General features: G+C 50.8%; 1 protein-coding gene across 2 annotated transcripts in view; it reads right to left on the bottom strand.

Moving 5' to 3' along the window:
* Nucleotides 1-1,774: 1,774 nt before the first annotated feature.
* Nucleotides 1,775-21,637, bottom strand: part of MROH2A (maestro heat-like repeat family member 2A) — a 62,480-nt gene continuing 42,617 nt past the window's right edge. The window contains exons 26-42 of one of the 2 annotated variants that reach the window (XM_011980273.1): nt 20,769-20,864; nt 18,258-18,362; nt 17,012-17,135; nt 16,368-16,486; nt 15,670-15,822; nt 15,083-15,237; nt 12,864-13,023; nt 12,577-12,785; nt 12,135-12,272; nt 11,472-11,598; nt 6,354-6,503; nt 6,061-6,243; nt 5,363-5,518; nt 3,626-3,757; nt 2,907-3,009; nt 2,541-2,606; nt 1,775-2,051 (exon numbers count right to left, since the gene is read on the bottom strand). In XM_011980273.1, the coding sequence (XP_011835663.1) occupies nt 1,930-2,051; nt 2,541-2,606; nt 2,907-3,009; nt 3,626-3,757; nt 5,363-5,518; nt 6,061-6,243; nt 6,354-6,503; nt 11,472-11,598; nt 12,135-12,272; nt 12,577-12,785; nt 12,864-13,023; nt 15,083-15,237; nt 15,670-15,822; nt 16,368-16,486; nt 17,012-17,135; nt 18,258-18,362; nt 20,769-20,864 (2,298 nt within the window). In that variant the 3' untranslated portion in view covers nt 1,775-1,929. The remainder of the gene's footprint in view (nt 2,052-2,540; nt 2,607-2,906; nt 3,010-3,625; nt 3,758-5,362; nt 5,519-6,060; nt 6,244-6,353; nt 6,504-11,471; nt 11,599-12,134; nt 12,273-12,576; nt 12,786-12,863; nt 13,024-15,082; nt 15,238-15,669; nt 15,823-16,367; nt 16,487-17,011; nt 17,136-18,257; nt 18,363-20,768; nt 20,865-21,637) is intronic. The other variant, XM_011980272.1, reaches the window with a different exon arrangement.

Raw genomic sequence — 21,637 nt, 5'->3', positions numbered from 1 at the left:
CATTTAACTTTGTGGTATTTTATTGTATGGAAGTTACATTTTAACACAGTGCTATGGTTTGGATGCCATTTGTCTTGAAATGTAATTGCAGATGGAACTGTTGGGGGTGGGACCTAGCGGCAGGTTTCTGGGTCATGGGAGTGAACACCCCATGAATAGATGAATGCCCTCTTGAAGGAGTGAGTTCTTACTCTCTGCAAGAGCGGGTTGCCTTTGCACCTGCCCCCTCGCCTTTCTGCTTTTCCGCTGTGTCTTGAGATAGCACAAGGCCCTCACCAGAAGCTGAGCAGATGCCAACGCTATGCTCTTGGACTTTCCAGCCACTAGAACTGGGAGCTAAACAAACTTTTTCTGTATAAATTAGCCTTTGGTATTCTGTTTTAGCAACGCTGAACATACTAAGGCGGATAACTTCCTCCTCTTTCTGGCTTCTGCTGTTACTTTTAAAAGAAAAACTACCATACTCTGAGGATAAAAAATACTGTACTGTCTTAAATTTTGCTGTCTCCATTTAGGTCTATAAACCATCTGGAAATGTTTCTGCACAGGCATGGAGGGAGAGCCAATTGTACAGACGTACAGCTGCCTCCTTGTACTGTATTGAATGCTGCACCCTCGCCACTCCATCAGTGGTGTTCAAGCTTGTTTAGCAGCAATACTCTTCATCACTTGGCAGGAAATCAGTTCACCATTTGCTCCGTGGGAGACACAAAACAGTTTGAAGACCACTATTCCAAAGAAGGCTTTAGCACGGGTTGGTTTTTGGACAGCATAGCAGCTCTCTCCTGTTGATGGGACCCCAGATGGTGAATTCCTTCGGCAGTTGTACTGGGAACAGTTTGGAAGTCCTGGTTTACCTGCTCTGGGGACACCTAGACTATTCTGATGGACTGAGCATAGCAAAAGCCTTCCCCACACTGCCCCTCTCTTCCGCTACATGTTCTTAGACATGGGGCTAATTTCTCCTTTTTGACCAGCAGCCAAATTCTGTTCCAGGCCTCATTGGGCTCCGGTTCCAACAATCCAAACTTTGGACCTCAAAGGGAAAGATGAGGGTGGGCCTGGAATAAATGTCACTTCCTCCATACGGCCTTTCTGGATTGTCTCCAGACTTGCACACCCACCCTCCTGTGCCACTGTAGCACTTCCACCCTGGCTGCAGTCCTCCTCCTGATGTGTGTTGTGGTCAGGTGCCTTTCCCTTTAAGAAGGGCCCCGGTCGGGCATGGTGGCTCAAGCCTGTAATCCCAGCACTTTGGGAGGCCAAGGTGGGCGGATCACGAGGTCAGGAGTTTGAGACCAGCCTGGCCAATGTGGTGAAACCTCATCTCTACCGAAAATACAAAAATTAGCCTGGCGTGGTGGTACGCACCACCCAGCTACTCGGGAGGCTGAGGCAGGAGAATCACTTGAACCCAGGAGGCGGAGGCTGCAGTGAGCCGAGATCACACCACTACACTCCAGCTTGGGCGACAGGCAAGACTCCATCTCAAAAAAAAAAAAAAAAAGAGTCCCTGGAGACAGACGGGACACTCTAGGCCTCCCCTCACCGCTTGGCAGAGTGCCTGGCCTTAGGCACCCTGTCAGCATGTGTGTGGACGAACTACGAATGAAGACATGAAGACAAAGCTAATTTCTGACCCTTTGGGCCAAGGGGCTGTCAGACACACATACTTGGGGGGAAATCGGAAATGAAGTGGCTCATTAAGGCTGAAGTTCCCTTTGCCCTATTGTCTTGGTTCTGGGCTGTCACCACCTTACAGTCACACATCTAGACTCCAGTGAATATGGAGGTTTATTTCAACAGAAGGAAAGAAAAGGATACTAGTTATTTTACAATAGTGTTTTTCCTACAGACTAAACTTCTTACAAACTAAAAGGGCTGGCATTTGGCACTAAGAAGACAGTTTACATCTTACGTTTGGACCACCTAGGACATTCCTTGGGGTGAAGCCAGAAGCCTGTGCTGACTACAGCTATCCAAGACTTCGAGTGTCTCCAGGGCTGCCCGCCTGACCCCGGGATCCGGGTCCAGCTGTAGTTCCTGGAGGGCTGAGAGGGAACACAAAGAGGGAAGGCTCAGGCCCCGCCCAGTCAGGACCACGTGCTGCATGCCCTTGGCAGTGATGGCAGGCAAGGGCTGCAAAAGGTGGGCAGGGGCAGATGAGGAAGCTCCTGTGTGGGAAAGCAGAAGACTGCAGGTGGAGCTGTTTCCACGTACATCGCAGCTCTCGGCTTCAGTGACCACCCTAACAGGGACAGAAATCACCCACAGAACCTGGTAGCAGCATCAGGGCAAAAACATTTCATAAGAAGCTATGAATGGGAGAAACAGCCCAGGGAATGAAAGGGACTCCACCCATCAATAGCTGTCGTCCTGGAAAGGCCTCCCCAGGTGCATCTCTCTGCCCTGGTAACACTCCGCCCCCCAAAACCCCACAGCAAAGGGTCCTCTGGCTCTTCCCTTGAAGCGGTTTCTCTAAGCTCCCCTAGTGAGTTGGTGAGTCGTGGACTCACCATCTAACACTCTCCACTACTTACAATTCCGTAATGCTGGGAAGTTCAGCTTCTTCAGATAGTGTGTAGACATCTGCTGCATAATAATTCCTAAAATGATAGCCAAAGAAATGCTCATCACGCAAGTATTAGGTCAGCAGGCAAGTTGTTCTGTGGTTTACTTGGTTTACGTTATGAGAACACTGATGAAAGATTTTGTTGAGTCCACATTGGCAAGGAGGAAGCCAAAATCAAAACGGGATAGAAAGCACAGTGCAGGGCTTAGACCCGAGCTCCGGTCCCAGCTCTGCCACATGCCCCCCACCCATGATCCACCCTCCCCCCGAGTTGCGGGGTGGATCAGACAGCCTTCAAAGGCCATCTTGAGTCAGGAAACGTCTGTCTGCTCACCTGCCAAGTTGCAAGCAGCGATTCTAATTCTTGACAAGTTATTTTTAACATAGGCCATTGTTTCTAGCAAGAAGCTATAGAGAACAGCTGGCTTTTTCTGAGTCTGCAAAAAGTAAGTGATACACACAGCTTTGGAGGATGAGACCCTGACAATGGGCTGTCATTCGCCAAGAGTGTTCCCATGGGCAAGCTCCCATCCCAGCGTCACACAGCAGATGAGTAGCTAGCAAGTGAAGGACCATCAGTCCCCTGTTGCATTTTTCATATCCCATCTGACCAGAGAACCTGTGCTGTCCAACATGGTAGCCACCAGCCTCGTGTAACCCTGGAGCACTTCAAGTGTGACTGGGCTGAATTAAGGTAAAGTGCCCCCTGGGTTTTAAGATGGTACCCCAAAAATTTTAAAATATCACAATAATAGTTTTTATATTGATTACATGTTGAAATGATCACGTTTCAGTTATTTGGGTGAAATAAGATATGTTAAAATTAGTTTCACCTCTGCACTTTTCTGGATGTGCCTACTAAAAGAAACGTCAGACAGCTGAAATGGGCACATGGCTTGCCTTCTATTTCTGCTGCACAGTGCCGGTCTCGACATTGCATGTGTAGAAGCTAAACATAGGGCCCCAAGAAAGAGCTGTGGCAATCTCGGACCCCCAGCTCCAAGCAGCGTGTGGCCACCTGGGACGGGCTGGTTTCCCCTTTGGTTTTCTCACCAGGATGGAGCACATGGTTGTCTGGAAAACGATCATCTTGTCATCAGTAGTGGTATCACTTGGCCCTGAGGGATGCTGCAGGGACTTCCAGCCCCAGAAGTGCACACACTGAAACATGGTAGCCATACAGGCCTGCAGGGACACAGGACAGCAGCAGAGGCATCAGCCAGGCCAGGGTGGTTCCCTGGAGGGGTGAGGCTGGCAAGAAGCCAGAGGGCAGCTCCAGAAAAGCCTCACCAAGCCAAAGAAAGGTGGGGCTGGTGGCTCCTGGGAGGCTACCTGGGACCTGAACCCCTGCCAGCTTGAACATGGCTGCATGTGCATTTATAAAAAGCCCCTTGGGGCCAGATGCAGTCCCACCCGCCCCCTCAGCCAGCACCTTTGTGCCCTCAGCAGCCCTGCCTAGGACCCAGCCCTCCTTGGGATGGGAGGTGGGAGCCTGGCTTGAGCAGGCAAGACTGGGCACATGTCCTCACCTCCCAGGCCCAGTCCACCAGCTCCTGCCTTGTGACCATCCTGCTGGCCGCAGCTTCTGGAGACGGTAGGGCAGGAAGACAAAATGCTTCCGCCTTGGTAGCCCTTTCCTCACTCTCGGTCACCCTTGCTGGGTGCACCCTGGTTCCTTCCCTGAAGCCCTCCCACCCCACTGGACAGTTGTCGATAAAACGTGGAAGAACAGTGTGGGCTGAAGACAGAGGGTGGTGAGGACTGGCAAGGTAAAGGAGCCTCTGAGCAGTGACACTTTGTGCCCAGGGTGGCTAGGGATGGTGTGGCAGAGGGATGTGGCAGAGCCCGGAAGCTGGGGTGGTGAGTACAAAGCCCAGGTCTAGGGCGCGTGCATCTCAAAACTCCTCACTGCCTGTAAGGCCCACCTGGGCCACCAGGGCCACCCAGGCCACCTGCTCCACCCCACCTGGAAACTGCTGCCCTCAGTGAAGAGATTGAGGGAACTTGTCCTGTGACCCCACAGCTGGGGTCCAAGGCATCTGCTAAAAATGGCTATTGTGTTTCTGTCATGTGGGGCCAGCTGCATCCCAAGGCTTACTAGGTGGGGGCAGAACCTCCCCTAATCAGCCACCTCCTGACCGCACCCCCCCAAGTCTGTAGGAAGAGACTAGGGAGAGAAGAGGGCAGTCAAGGTCGTGGGCCATGCAGGGAGTGAGGAGCCTGAGGTCCCCAGCCAGCGAGGGTCAGCCTGAGAGGTAGCAGCTCAATGAGAAGACTCATTTACTAACAAATCTGGCTCTCCCTCTCCCTCCTCCCGCCCCAAAGCAACAGAGGAGCTGGGCCGTGGAGAGGGAGAAGCCACGCCCGCTCCCATCCCAACATGGACCTGCCCCACAGGGAGCAGGGAGTGGGCAGGACAGCAGGGAGTGGACAGGACCACTTTGGGGTATTTTGAGTCCTAATACTCAAAAGTGACCTGCCAGTTACAGAATCTGCTAGAAGAAAGGATTTGGGCAGAGGAGGGCTATAGGCGGCCACCACGCCACGTCCCCCCACACTAGGCTGAGACTGCTTAGTGAGGTGGCTTTGCAGGTCATCTCAGATGGCCTCTCTCAGCCTGTGTGAGGGATGGAGGGCAGAAGGGAGCAGGCTGTGGCCTCTGGGATCTCAGAGAAAACCGACTAAGGAGGAGAAAATCCTGCAGCTCACCAAGCCAGCAGACCCAAGAACCTGTTTCCTTGGGGGACAGTGGGCCCCAGACCGGGACATAAAGCCCAGGGTGTGTCTTACTTGGGCTGCATTGAAGCAGGGGTCCTGGGAGTGCAGCATGAGGGGGATCCAGGCCTTCTTCACCTCCCCTTTGAAGAAATGCTTCTTGGACATCCCGACCACCCTTGCCAGCTTCCCAAAGAGGATGAAGGCTTTCAGACGCAGCAGCTCGCTCTCCTGCAACCGGGATGGACACGGGCTGATATACAGGCAGCAGGAAGCCCAGCGAAACCCCAGCCATTCTCCAAGGAACACCCAATGCCTTGGCCCTTGCAGAGCCTTCTGGATCATTCCGTCAGGGTGGAGTCTCTCCTTCAGCAGGGATCTCGTAGCCCTCAAGGGGCTGGGCGTTGCTCTGGTCTTTGTGCCCGCCTTTTCCCTGGTTGAGGGCTTGTGCGGGATCTGAGTGCACAGCCTTGCCTAGCAGAGGCCCAGGATGACGCAGGTGCCCTGGGGATATTTGTAGGTGCAAGGAATAAAAGGGGGACACCCTTACCTCCTAGCAGGGCTGCAGGGGCCCAGGAGCCCTCACTTGACAGCACTGACTCTGGAACTTGGAAGACCTTTTATTTTACAAGATCCCGTGATCAGCCAGTCAGTACGCTGGCACCCAGCAGGAACCTCGGCTCTTTCTGCTGTAGGGCCCATCTGTTCCTTAGGGTCTGAGAAGTGCCCACTCCTTCACTGAACAAGCTCATGGAGGCTCTCATTGGACTCACATTGTCAAAGAAGATTCTGCACTGCTCAGACATGGCGTCGAAAGAGGACCCCACATCCCCTTCTCGGAGCTCAGCCAGGATCTTGGTCAAGGCCTCCATGCCCTCGGCAGTCACACTGGTGCTCACCGGCTCCCTCAGGGCGCCCAGGCACTTCTCCAGCAAGACCTTCCGGTACTGCTTCACCTGGAGGGGCATGGGCAGCCCTCAGCCTGCATCCTCCCTCCCAGGCTGACCGGGGCACCCGGCCTGTACCCTCAGCTCCCGGGACCTGGGCGCAGGGCTGGGCACAGTACCTTCTTGGGGGCACCCAGGGCCATGTTGCCGAGGGCGCGCAGGGACAGCACCCGCAGGGCCTCATCCTCCTCCTGGTCGGCACCCTTCTCCAGCAGCAACACTGCTGGCTTCAGCAGCTTCTCCTGGTACAGAACTGGGTCGCTCATGAACTGGAAGGGAGGACATTTGGCAGTTATCCCCAAGGCAGGCTCATTTCTCAGCAGCAAGTGGGACATGGGAGGAGAGGTAATGCAGATTGGTGGCTCTGTGAACAGGAGGGGAGGGGCTCTGACAGCCTCTGTTTCCTCTCTATAAAAAGGGGGTGATGCTAGTACCTGCCTCAGCATCTGTGTGGGGATTTATAAGGAAATATGGGGGGAATGCTAGATAAGTGTTACAGATAGATAGATAGATAGATAGATAGATAGATAGATAGATATAATTTCGTCATTTATTTTTTTCAGGTAACAACAGCCACTGCCAAATGCAAGAGCCACGCCCACTCTCATCTGAACAGAAATGCACAAAAAACATGAATTTCACTTTCAGGAGAATTACTATTGGCCTAGTACCCCAAGTGCCAAAACCTCACTGGTATGCGTGTGTGCATGCATGTGTGTACGTGTCTGCGTGTGTGCATGCAAGCACCTGAGTATGTTTGAAAGAGGCCTGAAAAGAAAACTAAACAGCAAATTGTTGAGTCCAGGGACAGGAGAAGTGAGCATCTATTGACTGTTCCCACATCCAGTTCCTTAAGCCCCCATTAGGCGCAGTTGCTCTAAGCTTCCAAATGTTTTGTCTCCCACTCAGTCCACCTCCATTCTGTCCCAGACACCAACATCAGCAATCACAGGAGCTTCCTACAGCACTTCAGTTCATTTAAACATATACTGAGCACCTATTCAGGGCCTGGTAGAGCAGTGAATACAACTATCACAACCTATTTTAAATGCTCTTCTGGGAAAATTCCCAAAGAGTAAAGCCCTAGACTATTGTTAGCAAGCATTTAAAAAAAAAAATCATTTATAATCCATCCCTATCAAATTTGAAGAATTTAAATAGCTTGCTTCTTAAAAGCTGAACCTAATTTTTTTTCTTTTTTTCTAATTTTTATTTTCAGTTCTGGGGTACATGTGCAGGAAGTGCAAGTTTGTTACATAGGTAGACGTGTGTCATAGTGGTTTGCTGCACCTATCAACCCATCCCTGAGGTATTAAGCCCAGCATGCATTAGCTATTTTTCCTAATACTCTCTCTTCCCCCACCCTACCCCCAACAGGCCTCAGTGTGTGTTGGTCCCCTCCCTGTGTCCATGTGATCTCATTGTTCCGCTCCCACTTATAAGTTAGAACATGTGATGTTTGGTTTTCTGTTCCTGCATTAGTTTGCTGAGGATAATGGCTTCCAGCTTCATCCATGTCCCTACAAAGGACATGATCTCATTCCTTTTTATGGCTGCATAGTATTCCATGCTGTATATGTACCACATTTTCTTTATCCAGTGTATCATTGATGGGCATTTGGGTTGATTCCATGTCTTCGCTATTGTAAATAGTGCTGCAATGAACATACGCATACATGTATCTTTGTAATAGAATGGTTTATATTCCTTTGGGTATATGCCCAGTAATGGGATTGCTGGGTCAAACAGTATTTCTGGTTCCAGATCTTTGAGGAATTGCCACACCATCTTCCGCAATGGTTGAACTAATTTACATTCCCACCAACAGAGTAAAAGCATTCCTATTTCTCTGCAACCTTGCCAACATCTGTTGTTTCTTGACTTTTTAATAAATGGTCATTCTGACTGGCATGATATGGTATCTCATTGTGGTTTGGATTTGCATTTACCTAATGATCAGTGATATTTAGCTTTTTTTCATAAGTTTATTGGCTGCATGAATGTCTTCTTTGAGAAGGGTCTGTTCATGTCCTTTGCCCATTTTTTAATAGGATTGTTTTTCTTGTAAATTTGTTTGAGTTCCTTATAGATTCTGGATATTAGACCTTTTTTGAATGGATAAATTGCAAAGATTTTCTCCCACTCTGTAGGTTGCCTGTTCACTCTACTGATAGTCTTTTTTGCTGTGCAGAAGCTCGTTAATTAGATCCCAATTGTCAATTTTTGCTTTTGTTGCAATTGCTTTTGGTGATTTCATCATGAAATGTTTGTCCATGCCCATGTCCTGAATAGTATTGCCTAGATTTTCTTCTAGGGTTTTTATAGTTTTGAGTTTTACATTTAAGTCTTTAATCCATCTTGAGTATAATAATGTATGAGAAAGGGGTCCAGTTTCAATTTTCTGCAAATGGATAGCCAGTTCTCCCAGCACTATTTATTAAATAGGGAACCCTTTCCCCACTGCTTGTTTTTGTCAGGTTTGTCCAAGATCAGATGGCTGTAGAGGTGCAATCTTATTTCTGAGTTCTCTATTCTGTTCCACTGGTCTGTGTGTCTGTTTTTGTACCAGTACCATGCTGTTTTGATTACTGTAGCCTTATAGTATAGTTTGAAGTCCAGTAGGATGATGCCTCCAGCTTTGTTCTTTTTTCTTAGGATTGTCTTGGCTATACAGGCTGAATTCTACAAAAAATACAAAGAAGTGGTTGGGCGCTGTGGCTCACGCCTGTAATCCCAGCGCTTTGGGAGGCAGAGGCGGGTGAATCACAAAGTCAAGAGATTGAGACCATCCTGGCCAACATGGTGAAATCCCATCTCTACTAAAAATACAAAAATTAGCTGGGTGTGGTGGCACACGCCTGTAGTCCCAGCTACTCGAAAGGCTGAGGCAGGAGTATCACTTGAACCTGGTAGGTGGGAGGTTGCAGTGAGCCAAGATCCCACATTACACTCCAGCCTGGTGACAGAGCCAGACTCTGTCTCAAAAAAAAAGAAAAAAAAAGAAATACAAAAAGGAGCTTATACCATTTCTTCTGAAACTATTCCAAACCATTGAAAAGGAAGAACTCCTCCCTAACTCATTCTATGAGGCCAACATCATCCTGATACTAAAACCAGACAGAGATACAACAAAACAAGAAAACTTCAGGCCAATATCCCTTATGAACATCGATGCAAAAATTCTCGGTAAAACAGTGGTAAACTGAATCCAGCAGCATACCAAAAAGCTCATCCACCACGATCAAGTCGGCTTCATTCCTGGGATGCAAGGCTGGTTCAACATATGCAAATCAATAAACATAATTCATCACATAAACAGATCTAAAGATAAAACCACATGATTATCTCAATAGACACAGAAAAGGCCTTCAATAAAATTCAACATCCCTTCATGTTAAAAACTCGCAACAAACTAGGTATTGAAGTACCTCAAAATAATAAGAGCCATTTATGACAAACCCACAGCCAATATCATACTGAATGGGCAAAAGCTGGAAGCATTCCCCTTGAAAACCGGCACAAGACAAGGATGCCCTCTCTCACCACTCCTATTCAACATAGTATTGGAAGTTCTGACCAGGGCAATCAGGCAAGAGAAAGAAAGAAAGGGTATTCAAATAGGGAGGGAGGAAGTCAAAATGTCTTTGTTTGCAGATGACATGATCTTATATCTAGAAAACCCCATTGTCTCAGCCCAGAAACTTCTTAAGCTGATAAACAACTTCAGCAAAGCCTCAGGATACAAAATCAATCTGCAGAAGTCACAAGCATTCCTATACACTAACAACAGGCAAGCGCAGACAGCCAACTCCTGAATGAACTCCCATTCACAATTGCTACAAAGAGAATAAAATACCTAGGAATACAGTTAACAAGGGAAGTGAGGGGCCTCTTCAAGGAGAACTACAAACCTCTGCTCAAAGAAACCAGAGAGGCCACAAACAAATGGAAAAATATTCCATGCTCATGGATAGGAAGAATCGGTATCATGAAAATGACCATACTGCCCAAAGTAATGTATAGATTCAATGCTATTCCCATTAAACTACCATTCACATTCTTCACAGAATTAGAAAAAAAATTATTTTAAAATGCATATGGAACCAAAAAAGCTGAACCTAATTTTCAAACAGCCATAATTAACTAGTATTTAATGAGCTCTTACCTCCCAAGCAAGCAATGTGTACACGGTCTATCTCATTTAGCTCTCACCAAAGCCCTGAAAAGAAGGCACTGCTTTCCCCCATTTGGCAGATGGAGAGCTTGAAGCTCAGAGATGCTAAGTAACTTCATCTTCAGTTGATCAGCAACTGAGCAGAGACTCTTAACCAGGCCCTTGGATTCCAGCACCTGGGCTTGGCCCTGTGTGGCTTCTAGCCACTGAAAATTCTAAACTCAGACACATCAAAGGCCAGGTCCTGGGTGACACAACGAGGGAGCGCTTCTCCTTCCCGTCCTCATTTTGAAGATTTTCAGAGGCCTGAACACAGGGAGGGGCCTGAAGAACCTATAAAAGTTTGGTGAATGCCTCCCAGACTGGTCTTGTACTTCCAGGAGATTTTGTACAGCCCACTACCAAAACTCATTTTCCCATTTTTAAGTGTTGGGGAAAATAAACGTAGAAAAGAAAATTTTATGGCACATGAAATTACCATGAAGTTTAAATTCCAGTGTCCATCAATAAGGTTTTGTTGACACCATCATGCCCACTGGTCGACGTATTGGCTGTGGCTGTTTTCCTGCTACAGCCGAGTTGGCCACAAAGCCAAAAATTTACTATGCAGTCCTTTACAGAAAATGCTGGCTGGCCTCTGGCCTGGGCTGTAGTTGGTTCCTGGGGTGCCCTGGGCATCATTGCCCTCAGGATGCTCCAACACTGGCTCTGAGATAGGGTCGCTGGGCCCTACCTTCCCGCCTTGCAAAGCCCCTCGGCCTCTCTGAGCCCTCCTGCAGGAAGCCTGCCCCAGCGAGAACCCAGGTGCCCTCCCTGGGTCCCCTGAGTCATTGTACTTGCCTGGTCACACATCAGTTAGCTACAATGCTGTAAGCCTCAGCCTGTCTTTCCAGCAGGGCCTGCCCTGCACTACTCATGTGATGAATGAATGAAGGAGCAGATGAGAGAATCAGCACTCAGAGGAGGGGTGCTCGCCTGTCCCCCACACTCCCATGCTTTGGAGACGAGCCATCCCCAGAAGAATCCAGGGACCCCATCCCCTCCGCTTGCACCCCACCCACACCCGGTGCCTCACTTCCACGCAGACCGCCGTGCTGCTGATGCGGCAGCTCAGGACTTCTGAATCCATGCCCCTGAGCACCAGCTCGGCCAGCCTCTGCCTGTGGCCCGCCACGTGCTGCATGCACAGCCTGCAGAGGAGAGATGGTGCCAGGTTGTGGAGGTGGCCCCACCCCTGCCTGATGTTTGCCAAGAGCTAGCTGGGGCCGCACCAGTGCCTGGACCCTGCTGGCAGGATAACCCTGGACAGATGTCCTAACATCTCTGGGCTTCTCCCTCCTTTTCCTGGGGCTTGGTTGAGGTTGTCAGTGAATCAGTCAATGTCTATCTCCTTTTTACAAAGGGGACTAGAGAGAGGGCAGCTCCGGAGTGACTAGGACCCCGGAAGTAACTCCCATCCCTGGCCTGCTCCAGACCCTGTGTGGCCCGGGGGGCAAGCCCCTCCTCTCTCTGCCCTCATATCTGCTCTGAGCAGGAAGGGTTTGAATAAAAGGTTCTCATTGTCTTGCACACCACTGCTATCCTAGAGTCCCAGGTTGGCATGGCAGTTCCCCCAGAAAGAAGGCATTCAGCCATGACCGGACCATGTCCTCACAAGAAGCCCTTCCATCCAGCAAGGAGGTGCCTCTGCCGGTCCCCCTGCCACCCTGTGGGAGCCAGAGCCCACCTGGCCAACAGGCTCACACCCTCCAGGAATGTCCCGCCGTCCTGCAGGAGGTCCCACACCGCCTGCTCATCCAGGGCACGTGCCAGGTGCTGGCTCTTGACTCTCTTGAACAAGAGCTGCATGGACTTGATAGTGACCCTGGAGGGAGGTGGGAGCTTGTGATGCACTGCCCTGGGGAGCGCATGGCTGGGGAGGCTGCTGCAATCTGAAGTGGGGACCCAGGGCCTGCTGGGCCCAGCCCAAGGGGCTGAGGGAAAGGTCCAGGGAGGGAGTGGGTCTGCGAGCTCTGAAAACCACACTGTGCTTGACACACATGAGAACGGCATCTTGAGTAAGATCAGCTCCCACCAGGAAGAGACAGAGGGCCCCTCAGTGGAGTCCACTGGCAACTAAGGGGCACCCCGTGGCTATACCCAGCCCAGGTCTGCTGCCTTGCACCCACCACCCTCGAGAGCACCTTTGCAGGTTCATCTCCTCAGGCAGAGGAGCGGTGTGGACCAGCTTCCACATCTTCAGGACCGGCACGGCAGTCTCTGGTCGGTGGCTGCTGCCAAGCTGCAGCAGGAGGGTGTAGGTGAGGTCAGGGAGGAAGTCCGGGAGCTTGTCATTCTCATCCAGCTTCTGAATGAGAAGGTGGATGGTGCACAGGGTCTGTAGAGAGAAGTCCAGGGCATCGGGCTACTACCCAGAGACCCCTGAGGAGCCTTGGGGCCTGTGCCTGCAACTCACCATCAGGGGGTCCACCGCAGCCAGGCGCCAGATGTCAGCCTTGGAGGTGGCACTGACTCTGGGGCTGAACCGTGACTGCAGCCGGCCCATCAGGCTGTGGAGCATGGTCCGGGCGAAGGGCACGTTCTCCGACACTGCCAGCCACACCTCTGCCAGGTGGCTAACCAAAGTTAGGGCACAAGGACTGTGAGTTTCCTGGCATGTGCCCTGGCAGGTAAGAATCCCTTTCAACCCCTTGGCAGCCCCCTAAGTAGGGGCTGGACTCTGGGAACTGAATCTCAGGGAGGTGGAGGGAGCCACCAAAATTTGCATGCTTAGAACCCAGGCCCCTGACGGTACACTCAGCCCCCTTTCTCTGCATGGGCTCACGGTACCTTTGGGAACGCCATGGCCCCCGCAGAAGCCCAGCTCCACTGCTAGGTGGCCACAGAGACCCCCACCTGCTTGATGACTGTACAGACATGTCCAACAATACCTCCTAGTGCCCAGTTTGCATCAGGTTTGGTTGTCGGTAGCTTTCTGATATTGTGTCACCTAACCCTCCCAACACATCCTTGAGGAAGGTATTTTTATCTCCATATTCCACAGAAGAGGGAAGTGAGGCTTGCAGCAGTCAGGCCACCTGCCAAACTGCAGCTAGAACAGGGCCTTCCTGGTTTCCAAGTCCAAGCCCATGGCCCTGCTGAGAAGGGAAGGCCCCCAGGATAGGTAGAGAGGCACAGAGAGCGGGGCATCTGGGAGGTTCTAAAAGGCTAATGCGAGTCTAACAAGTCTAAATGGAATTTAACAAGGTTAAGTTGAACAAAGAGATGTGTAAACTGAGTATTGGAACCGACGAAACCAAATGCACAAGAGCAGGTGAGTTTGGGTCTGAGGGGAGATGGGCCTGGGGGCAGGAATAAATGGAGAGGGGTCAGAGTGCACTCATCAGCACCCACTGCAAAGAAGCCATGGGGTGCAAGGAAAAAAAAAGGGGCACCTCAGTCTTACAATTGGCAACAAACAACTACCAACAATGACACAATCCTGGAAAACAACCCCAGGCTCTGGAATGCAGCCCAGCTGACACCCTCATCACAGGCTTGCGAGACCCTGAACAGAAAGCCCAGCTAACCCATGCCTTGACTCCTGAGCCATGGAAATTGTGAGCTAACACATGGGTGTTGTTTGAAGCTTCTAAGTGGGTGGTAATTTGTTATGCAGCAATAGCAAACCAATACAGATTTTGGCAAACTAAGTGAAAGCCAGTGTGACGTGGCCACCAAGCATGCCAGCCTGACCCAGGGCTGCACTGCACATCCCCCTTGCCCCCACCCAGCACTGCCCCATGAGCCACTGAGCCTCATTAAATCGTGAAACCTGCACCACCCTCCCAGCTGGACCCACGGCAGGGCGGCCCTTATGAGAAGTAGCTCCACGGTGGAGCCATGCCTGCATTTCGGGCAGGTCAGCCCTTGTGGCTCTGCAGCCAGGGCCTGTTTCTAAAACCCTTTTCTCTGTTCCAGGCCTCTTACTTAGCCTGACATCTCCTCACCTCCCTGCACCAGCACAGGCTCCACTGCTCTGGGGATGACTGCCTAGCTCTTTCTGGCTCCTCTCAGGTGAATTCTGGTACCACCCCAAACAGACTCCCCATGTGTGGGGAGACCATGCCCAGCTGCCTGTGCCGTCATGCTGTAGCACACACAGGAGCTTTGTGCTGTTTGCAGAGAAACACCAATAAAGACGGGGTCGCTCTGCATCACTCATGGCCGCCTCCGGGGCTGGAGGTTGGGCCATTCTCCCCTTGGAGACTGGGACAAGTTGCTTCCCCTCTTAGGACACATTTTGAAAGAAATCGGGACAGCCTGGAATCTCTCCAGGGCTTGCTCAGGCCGTGGAGTCACATCCTGCAGCGGATCTGCCGGAGCTCTGTTTGCAGGGAAGGAAAGAGCTGCTCTGGGAGAGAATGAACTCCACAGACACTGCCCCAGGCATGTGGGGAGCTACGGGTCCAGATTCCAGCTCCATGTGGTGATATTCTACAAGCCTGGGCTCTGTCAGTGGCTCATCGGAGGCTGGCACCTCCTGCAGGAGGTACAGGTAGAGGGCTTCGACCTCCTTCAGGGCGGGGCAAGGTACTGCCTGAGGCTCCAGGCTTCTGGGATACATCAGGGTGGCAAGTTGGGCATGGTCCAACTGGCACAGGAGGCCGGGGCCGCCTCCTCTAGGACACCCACCTCTCCATGGGCAGGGGCTGCCTCAGGAGCGACGTGAGGATGGTCTCCTGGTGATGGTGCGCCAGCAGCAGGATGCCTTCAATGAGAAGGCGCCGCACCTCCGGGTGGTCCACCACTGGCAGGTGCACCAGGATGGCGCTCAGGATCTCGGCCACCTAGGTAGGGGTGGGGCATCACCAGGGGGCAGCCCAGGCCCCCATGGCCTCCTGCACTAACCCCATGACATGCCTCTGCTCCACGGACTCTGGCCCATTTGGACAATGGGCAGGTTAAACACCCAGCACCTTCTCTAGTGCATCCTCTGGTCTCTGCCTCAAACTCATTTTCACAGGCTTTCAGTGCAGGAGGTGGTGTGCTCTGGGGAGCAGAGCCTGGACCTCCAGGTCAGCGTGCACTTAACTAACGAGGCTGCCTTCAACACGCTTCTTTCTGGTTCTAGAACTCTGCTTCCTCCTCCTCTTTAGCAGCCAGGGGTTGGGGGAGGCACTCTCAGTGAGTGCGAGCGAGGCCCTCATCCTTCCCTCTCATCTGGGCACACCAGGCAGCCCCAGCCCCTCTCTCTGCTGGCCCTGCCGCGGCTCTGCCACCTTGTCCTCCAGCTCCTTGGCCCGCATCTGGAGGAAGGAGCCTATCCAGGTGACAGAGGCCTTGTCGTGCTGCAGGTCCATGGCCCCAATGTTCTCGCAGAGCTTCTGGATGAGCGAGACCACCTCATCGCAGTTAAACTCCGTGCAGACCATCTAGGAGCAGAGCGGGTGACTCCCCTGCCCTCCCCTGCCACTCCATGACTGCTGACACTCCCTCCTCCTCTGTCCCACCCCATGGCCCCACTCCAGGCTCCCATCCTCTCTCAGACCATGGCCATGGCCTCCTCTCCTGGGCTGAGCCAGAAGGGGCCTGGTCCCCTGAAGTCCCCAGCCCCTCTTTGGGTGGCTCTCCAGGCACTTCATCACTGTGCCATGAGCCTGCCCACGTGCCCACACCACGTGCAGGGCCCATCCAGATCATTCCCATGGCCCTTTCCGCACCCAGTGTGGCACATCACAGAGACAGGGAGAAGACAGCAAGGCAGATTAAGCACCTACTGTGTGCCAGAGACACAGTAGGGACCTGACATACTGCAGGCCCTTTCCACACAGAGGGCAGGAGTTGGGCCAAAAGCCGTGGAGGCCGAGACCCCAGAGAACTTGGGCTGTGCGGCCAGCCCGGGAAGGCCCCCTCCCTGAGAGACGGCCAAGGGCCACGAGACCAGCCTGGCAGCCCAGGCAGGCTCCCCGGCTGTCACCTTGGCGATTCTGGAGGATGCACAGAAGATCTTCTCCACGTCTGTGCTCTGGGTGTCCCCCTTACATTTCTCAAGCTCCTTCTCCTTGGAAGGGCCCCACAAGGAGCAGGTCTGGCTTGCTGTTGGGAATACAACTTCAGAAATGACCAGCAGGGACAAAGGGCCTGGCCACCTCCACTTCGTGGCTACCTCCTGCCCTGGCTTTGCAGGCCTGAGCCACCCTCCAGCATATGAACATCCCAGGAGTTCTGACCTTTGCTCTCACTGGTCCTTCCCTGTGGCGGCCTCTGCCCGCACCACTGCTCCACCCTGCTCAGAGGCCTGCTCTCCCTTGAACTCAGCTCGGGCCAGCTCTGTCACATGCTTGGCATCTGGGAGCTGACTTTCTCCCAGCCAGGCCCTCAGTGCCCAGCACTTGCCCTCCAGGGTCAATCCGGGCTAATGAACCTCTCCTTCTGGAAGCTTCCACAGCCTGTTGGTGAACTCTCCCCTCACTGCTTCCTCTGATGGTCACTTTTGTTTGTTTCCATGCCTGCCTGCACAGAGGCCACGCTTCCCTCCAGGGCTGGCCACAGTGCACACTCCTGGAGTCAGCCCTCTCTCCCTCCCAGAGGGGCTGGTCCTCATGTCCTGCCCTCTCATACCGTGAAGATCTAGCAGGCTGGACAGGACATTCATTGAGGCCATGCGGGTTCCTTGATGGGCATCACAGGTACACGGGGCGATGAGTCCGACCATTGTGCCAAACTGCCCCATCTTTAGGGGGATCTGAGGGACAGGACACCATGGGGCTCACACCTCTGTGCTCTCATGCACACCTGTTGCTGCCCAGGGGCAGCGTAAAGGGCGACTTGAGAGGGCAAACCCTGCTCTGAAAACATCCATTTGGGGAAGGGGAGGGTGCCACTGCCTGTACCCTGCCCAAGCACCAGCCTCCCCTGCCCACAGGTGGGTCCCTGGAGGCCGAGTAGCCTGGAACTGTGCACCCCGGCTCAGGACTCCCTCCGACTCAGCTCTGCTCAGTTCACAGCTCTGAACTTGGGCCCAGTTGTTCCTGTAACAAACCCTGGGGATCAAATCAGAGCTTCCTGCTCACTGACTGAGCGGCCTAGGCAGGGTACTCTTCCTCTCGGTCTCATGTTTCCTGTCTGCACAGTGGAGATGATGGTGGCACCTCCTCTTGCAGGGAATGTCATGAGAGCCCAGATGAAGCCGTCCACACAGCCTCTGGCATCACATGTTGCTGAGTGTTGGTCTTGGCCCCTGCCTCATTTTGCTGAGCCTTCATCCCCACCTCCATCCAGGTGCCCAGGACCAGGGTCCTGCCCAGCCCACTTCTCTCCCCGCACCTCCCAAGACCAGATACCTATCCCTGCACCCCAGACCCTGACTCCATGGTCTTCCTGCCACAGCCATCCTGAGGACAAGACAGTCAAACAGCATGGAGCCAAAAAATGTAGAAAATTAAGTCTCATCAGGCTGCGTCAGATGGTCAATCAGTAAACACTACATCGTTCTAGACGTTGTAAGGGTTGCGGAACTTGTCAAGCTTTGCAAAATTTATGATTTAGCAGCACTTGATTTTCTCAAAGTAAATATTCACTTTCCTAACCAATGTGGGGTTCATAAGTATGTATCTTTTTTCTTAAAAAGGGCTCTCACCACTACAGAAGCCACAGGCCCCACAAATCCTGGAGCTCTGCCAACCACAATCCCACCCTTTCCCTCCCTGACCCAGCCCAGGGTACTAGGTCATCGCAGCCTCTCCCAAGGGACCCTCTGGGGACAGAACTTGATTTCATAAGTGTTCCCTCATCTTCCAGATAGAGATAGGAATTTTTCTGTGCATTTCGGAGCAGCAGGCTGGGGGTTGGGGATTCCTGGACTCACGCAGACAGCAGTGCTATGGACATAGATCCGCATGAGATAGAGATGGAGGTTCATGGCCTTTTCCCGCTCCCATTCTTTCTCCGACAAGATCCACTTTTCCAGAAGCTATGGGTAGAGCCCGGAACACCAAAGTGGGTGTTAAAATCTTGGGGCCAGCCCTTTCCTGGTCAGCTTTTGCCCGCCTCACCCTCCCACTCAGATTGACTTTCAGTGTTTCCTTGTGGTTCTAGACAGGCCCCATTGTGAAGGGAGATGAGGCTGTAGACAGGCAAAGAGCATCCCCAGCATTCTCACCAGGATGGTGCTTGGCTGTTGCATTTGGCCTGGCTCCAAATGTCTGCCTATAATGAAGGGCCAGGAGCACAGCCCACCATGCACTCCAGATGGCTGCAGAGGCCATTCTGATAGAAAAGTTCATTTTAGAGCAAATCACATTACCATAAACAAGATCATGTCATCACAATAAGGGTCGGTTCGTCAACCAGACATAATCCTAAATGTTTATGCACCTAATAACATAGCTAAATAATACATGAAGCAAAACATGAAAGAACCGAAAGAGGAAATAAACAAGTGCACACTGTTAGTCAGAAATTTTAGTGCCTCTTTCTCAATAATTGATAGAACAAAAAGACAGAAAATCAAAAAGAAGATAGAAAACCTGAAAAATACTACTAACCAAGTTGGCCTAAAAGACATTTTGAAACACTACACTTAACAACAGCAGAATATTTTTCAAATACACACGAAATACTTACCAAGATAGATGGTATCTGGGCAACAAAATAAATCTCAGTCAATTTAAAAGGATTTAAAATATGGGATTTAAGTATGTCATCAGACAACAATGCAGTTAAATTAGGAATTCAAACCAGAAAGATTCTGGGAAATCCCCAAATATTTGAAAATTTCTAAATAACTTGCAGGTCAAAGAAGAAATCATAAGGGAAGTTTAAAATGTTTTGAACTGAAATAAAATTAAAACACAATGTATCAAAACCTGTGAAATGCAGCAAAAAAAAAAAAAAAAAAAAGCAAAATCTAGGGACTTACACTATCTGATCCAGATTTTAAGGCTTGTTATAATATAGTAATCAAGACAGTGTGGTATTGGTGTACCATAGACAAACACATTGATAAAGCCAAATAAATGTCCAGAAATAGACCCACATATACAGAGCCCTTGATTTTCAACAAAGGCGCATAGGTAATTCAAAGGAAAAAGGGCAGTCCTTTCAACAAAGTGTGCTAAAAGAGTTGGCTATCCATGGGCAAAAAATTAAACTTTGACCTGTACCTCAGACCATACAAAAATTAACTCAAAATATATCATAGACCTAATCATAAAACCTGAAAATACAAAACTTCTGGAAGAAAACGTAGGAGAAAATCTTTGGAAGATTTCTTAGATTTGACACCAAAAGCATGATCCATAAAAGAAAAAAAGATAAATTAGACTTCGTCGAAACTAAAAACTTCTGCTCATTAAAAGATATTGGGAAATTGGCTGGGCGCGGTGGCTTACGCCTGTAATCCCAGCACTTTGGGAGACCGAGGTGGGCAGATCACGAGGTCAAGAGTTTGAAACCATCCTGGCTAACACAGTGAAACCCCGTCTCTACTAAAAAATACAAAAAAATTAGCCAGGCTTGGTGGCGGGTGCCTGTAGTCCCAGCTACTCAGAAGGCTGAGGCAGGAGAATGGTGTGAACCCGGGAGGTGGAACTTGCAGTGAGCCAAGATCACGCCATTGCGCTCCAGCCTGGGCAACAGAGCGAGTCTCCATCTCAAAACAAACAAACAAACAAAAAGATAATGGGAAATCAATAAAAAGGCCACAGGCTAGGAGAAAATATTTGCAAATCATATATCTGTTGGGTTGTATCCAGAATATGTAAAACCTGTAAAAAGTTCCATAAAAAGAAAGCAAACAACCCAATTTTTAAAAACCTATCTAGTACCCTTCAAAAGTGCCAAGGTTATGAAAGACAAAGAAGGACTGTGAAGCTGTTCCAGACGAAAGGAGAACAAAGAGACCTGACGGGTAGATGCAGTGCCTAATCTGGACTGGATCCTGGATCAAGGAGAAAACAGCTCTAAAGGACATTATTGGGGCAACTCGTGAAATTTGAATATGGGCCATTAGTTTTAATACGTGTATTGTGTCAGCATTAAATGTCTTGAATTTGATCACGGCACTGTTGTTATATAAGAGAGTACTGTTACTTTGGATGTCTGCAGCTATCCATGGTTCAAAAGATGTATGTGTATGTGGAAGGAGACAGAAGAAAACTGAGAAAGAAAATGTGACAAAGTATTAAGAACTCTGAATCTGCATGAAGTGCATCTTTGCACTACCCTTGCAAATTTTTAGCAAATCTGGAATTTTATAAAAATGAAATCACTAAAACAATGTTTCATGCACTCCCCTGTTCCCCACAGTCTGGCCCTCAGGCCAGCTGCTGGGGAGGAGTGGCTATCCCTGGCTCTGGCCTGCCGCCAGGCAACTCACCTGCACCATCTCCTGCAGCCCCCTGGGGTCCAGCTGCCTCTGCAGGAGGCTCTCCATCAGCCGCTCCAGGGAGCTCAGGGCATTTGCATACAGGGTCTACAGCCAAGAGGGAGAGAGAGATAGGCGGCAATGAGGGGCACCCACAACCCCCCTCCCTGCAGGGAGTCCATGCCAGGGAGGCGTCTGGCAGTCATCCACTAACTTCTGCTCAGTCTGAGCTCTTGACACTCATTTTCTCTAGTGAAGTACAAGACAACCATTTAAGAGGAATTCACTTTACAAAGCAGGATACTGGACTCCTGGGGCCCAGTTCTGATTCTTCATCCAGGGCCAGTCCCTTGAGGCAGGGATACCTGTCCACAAAAGATTCCTTCTCCTTTTCCACAGTGTTTTCAGGGAAACAGCCATCCCGTCAGGGACTACATTTCCCAGGACTCCTTGCATGGGTGGAGCCATGTGACTATGTTCCAGCCAACAGAAGGAGGGCAAAATGGCTCTCAAGCCTTTCCTAGACTTTCTCTTCCTTCTCTCTAGGCTGGGTATCAATACCCATTGATTGGGACCTTGGGATTCATGCACTGAGGATAGGCAGAAGGTCTCCGCCAGCCTGCGTTCCTGAATAATTGCACAAAGCAGCTCCATTTCCAATCCCATTGACAATTGGGCTTAACTTGACTTGGGTAATAAATAAACTTTTATGTTGTTAATCCACTAAGATTTCAGGGTTTATCTGTTTCAACAGCTAGCATTACTTACATTTGCTGATAGAGCTCGCTACACTCTGCTGCCTCTAAACACTCGAGGCTGGTTCAGGAAGGTGGACTCTCAGCATGGCCCATGTTAATGTTAACTTCCAGGTCCTGACCCAG

This window comes from Mandrillus leucophaeus, unplaced genomic scaffold, assembly GCF_000951045.1.
Source record: "Mandrillus leucophaeus isolate KB7577 unplaced genomic scaffold, Mleu.le_1.0 Scaffold21, whole genome shotgun sequence".
In the NCBI taxonomy this organism is placed as follows: domain Eukaryota; kingdom Metazoa; phylum Chordata; class Mammalia; order Primates; family Cercopithecidae; genus Mandrillus; species Mandrillus leucophaeus.
The sequence above is the reverse complement of the archived record's forward strand: the minus strand, read 5'-3'. Positions and strand labels throughout refer to the sequence as shown.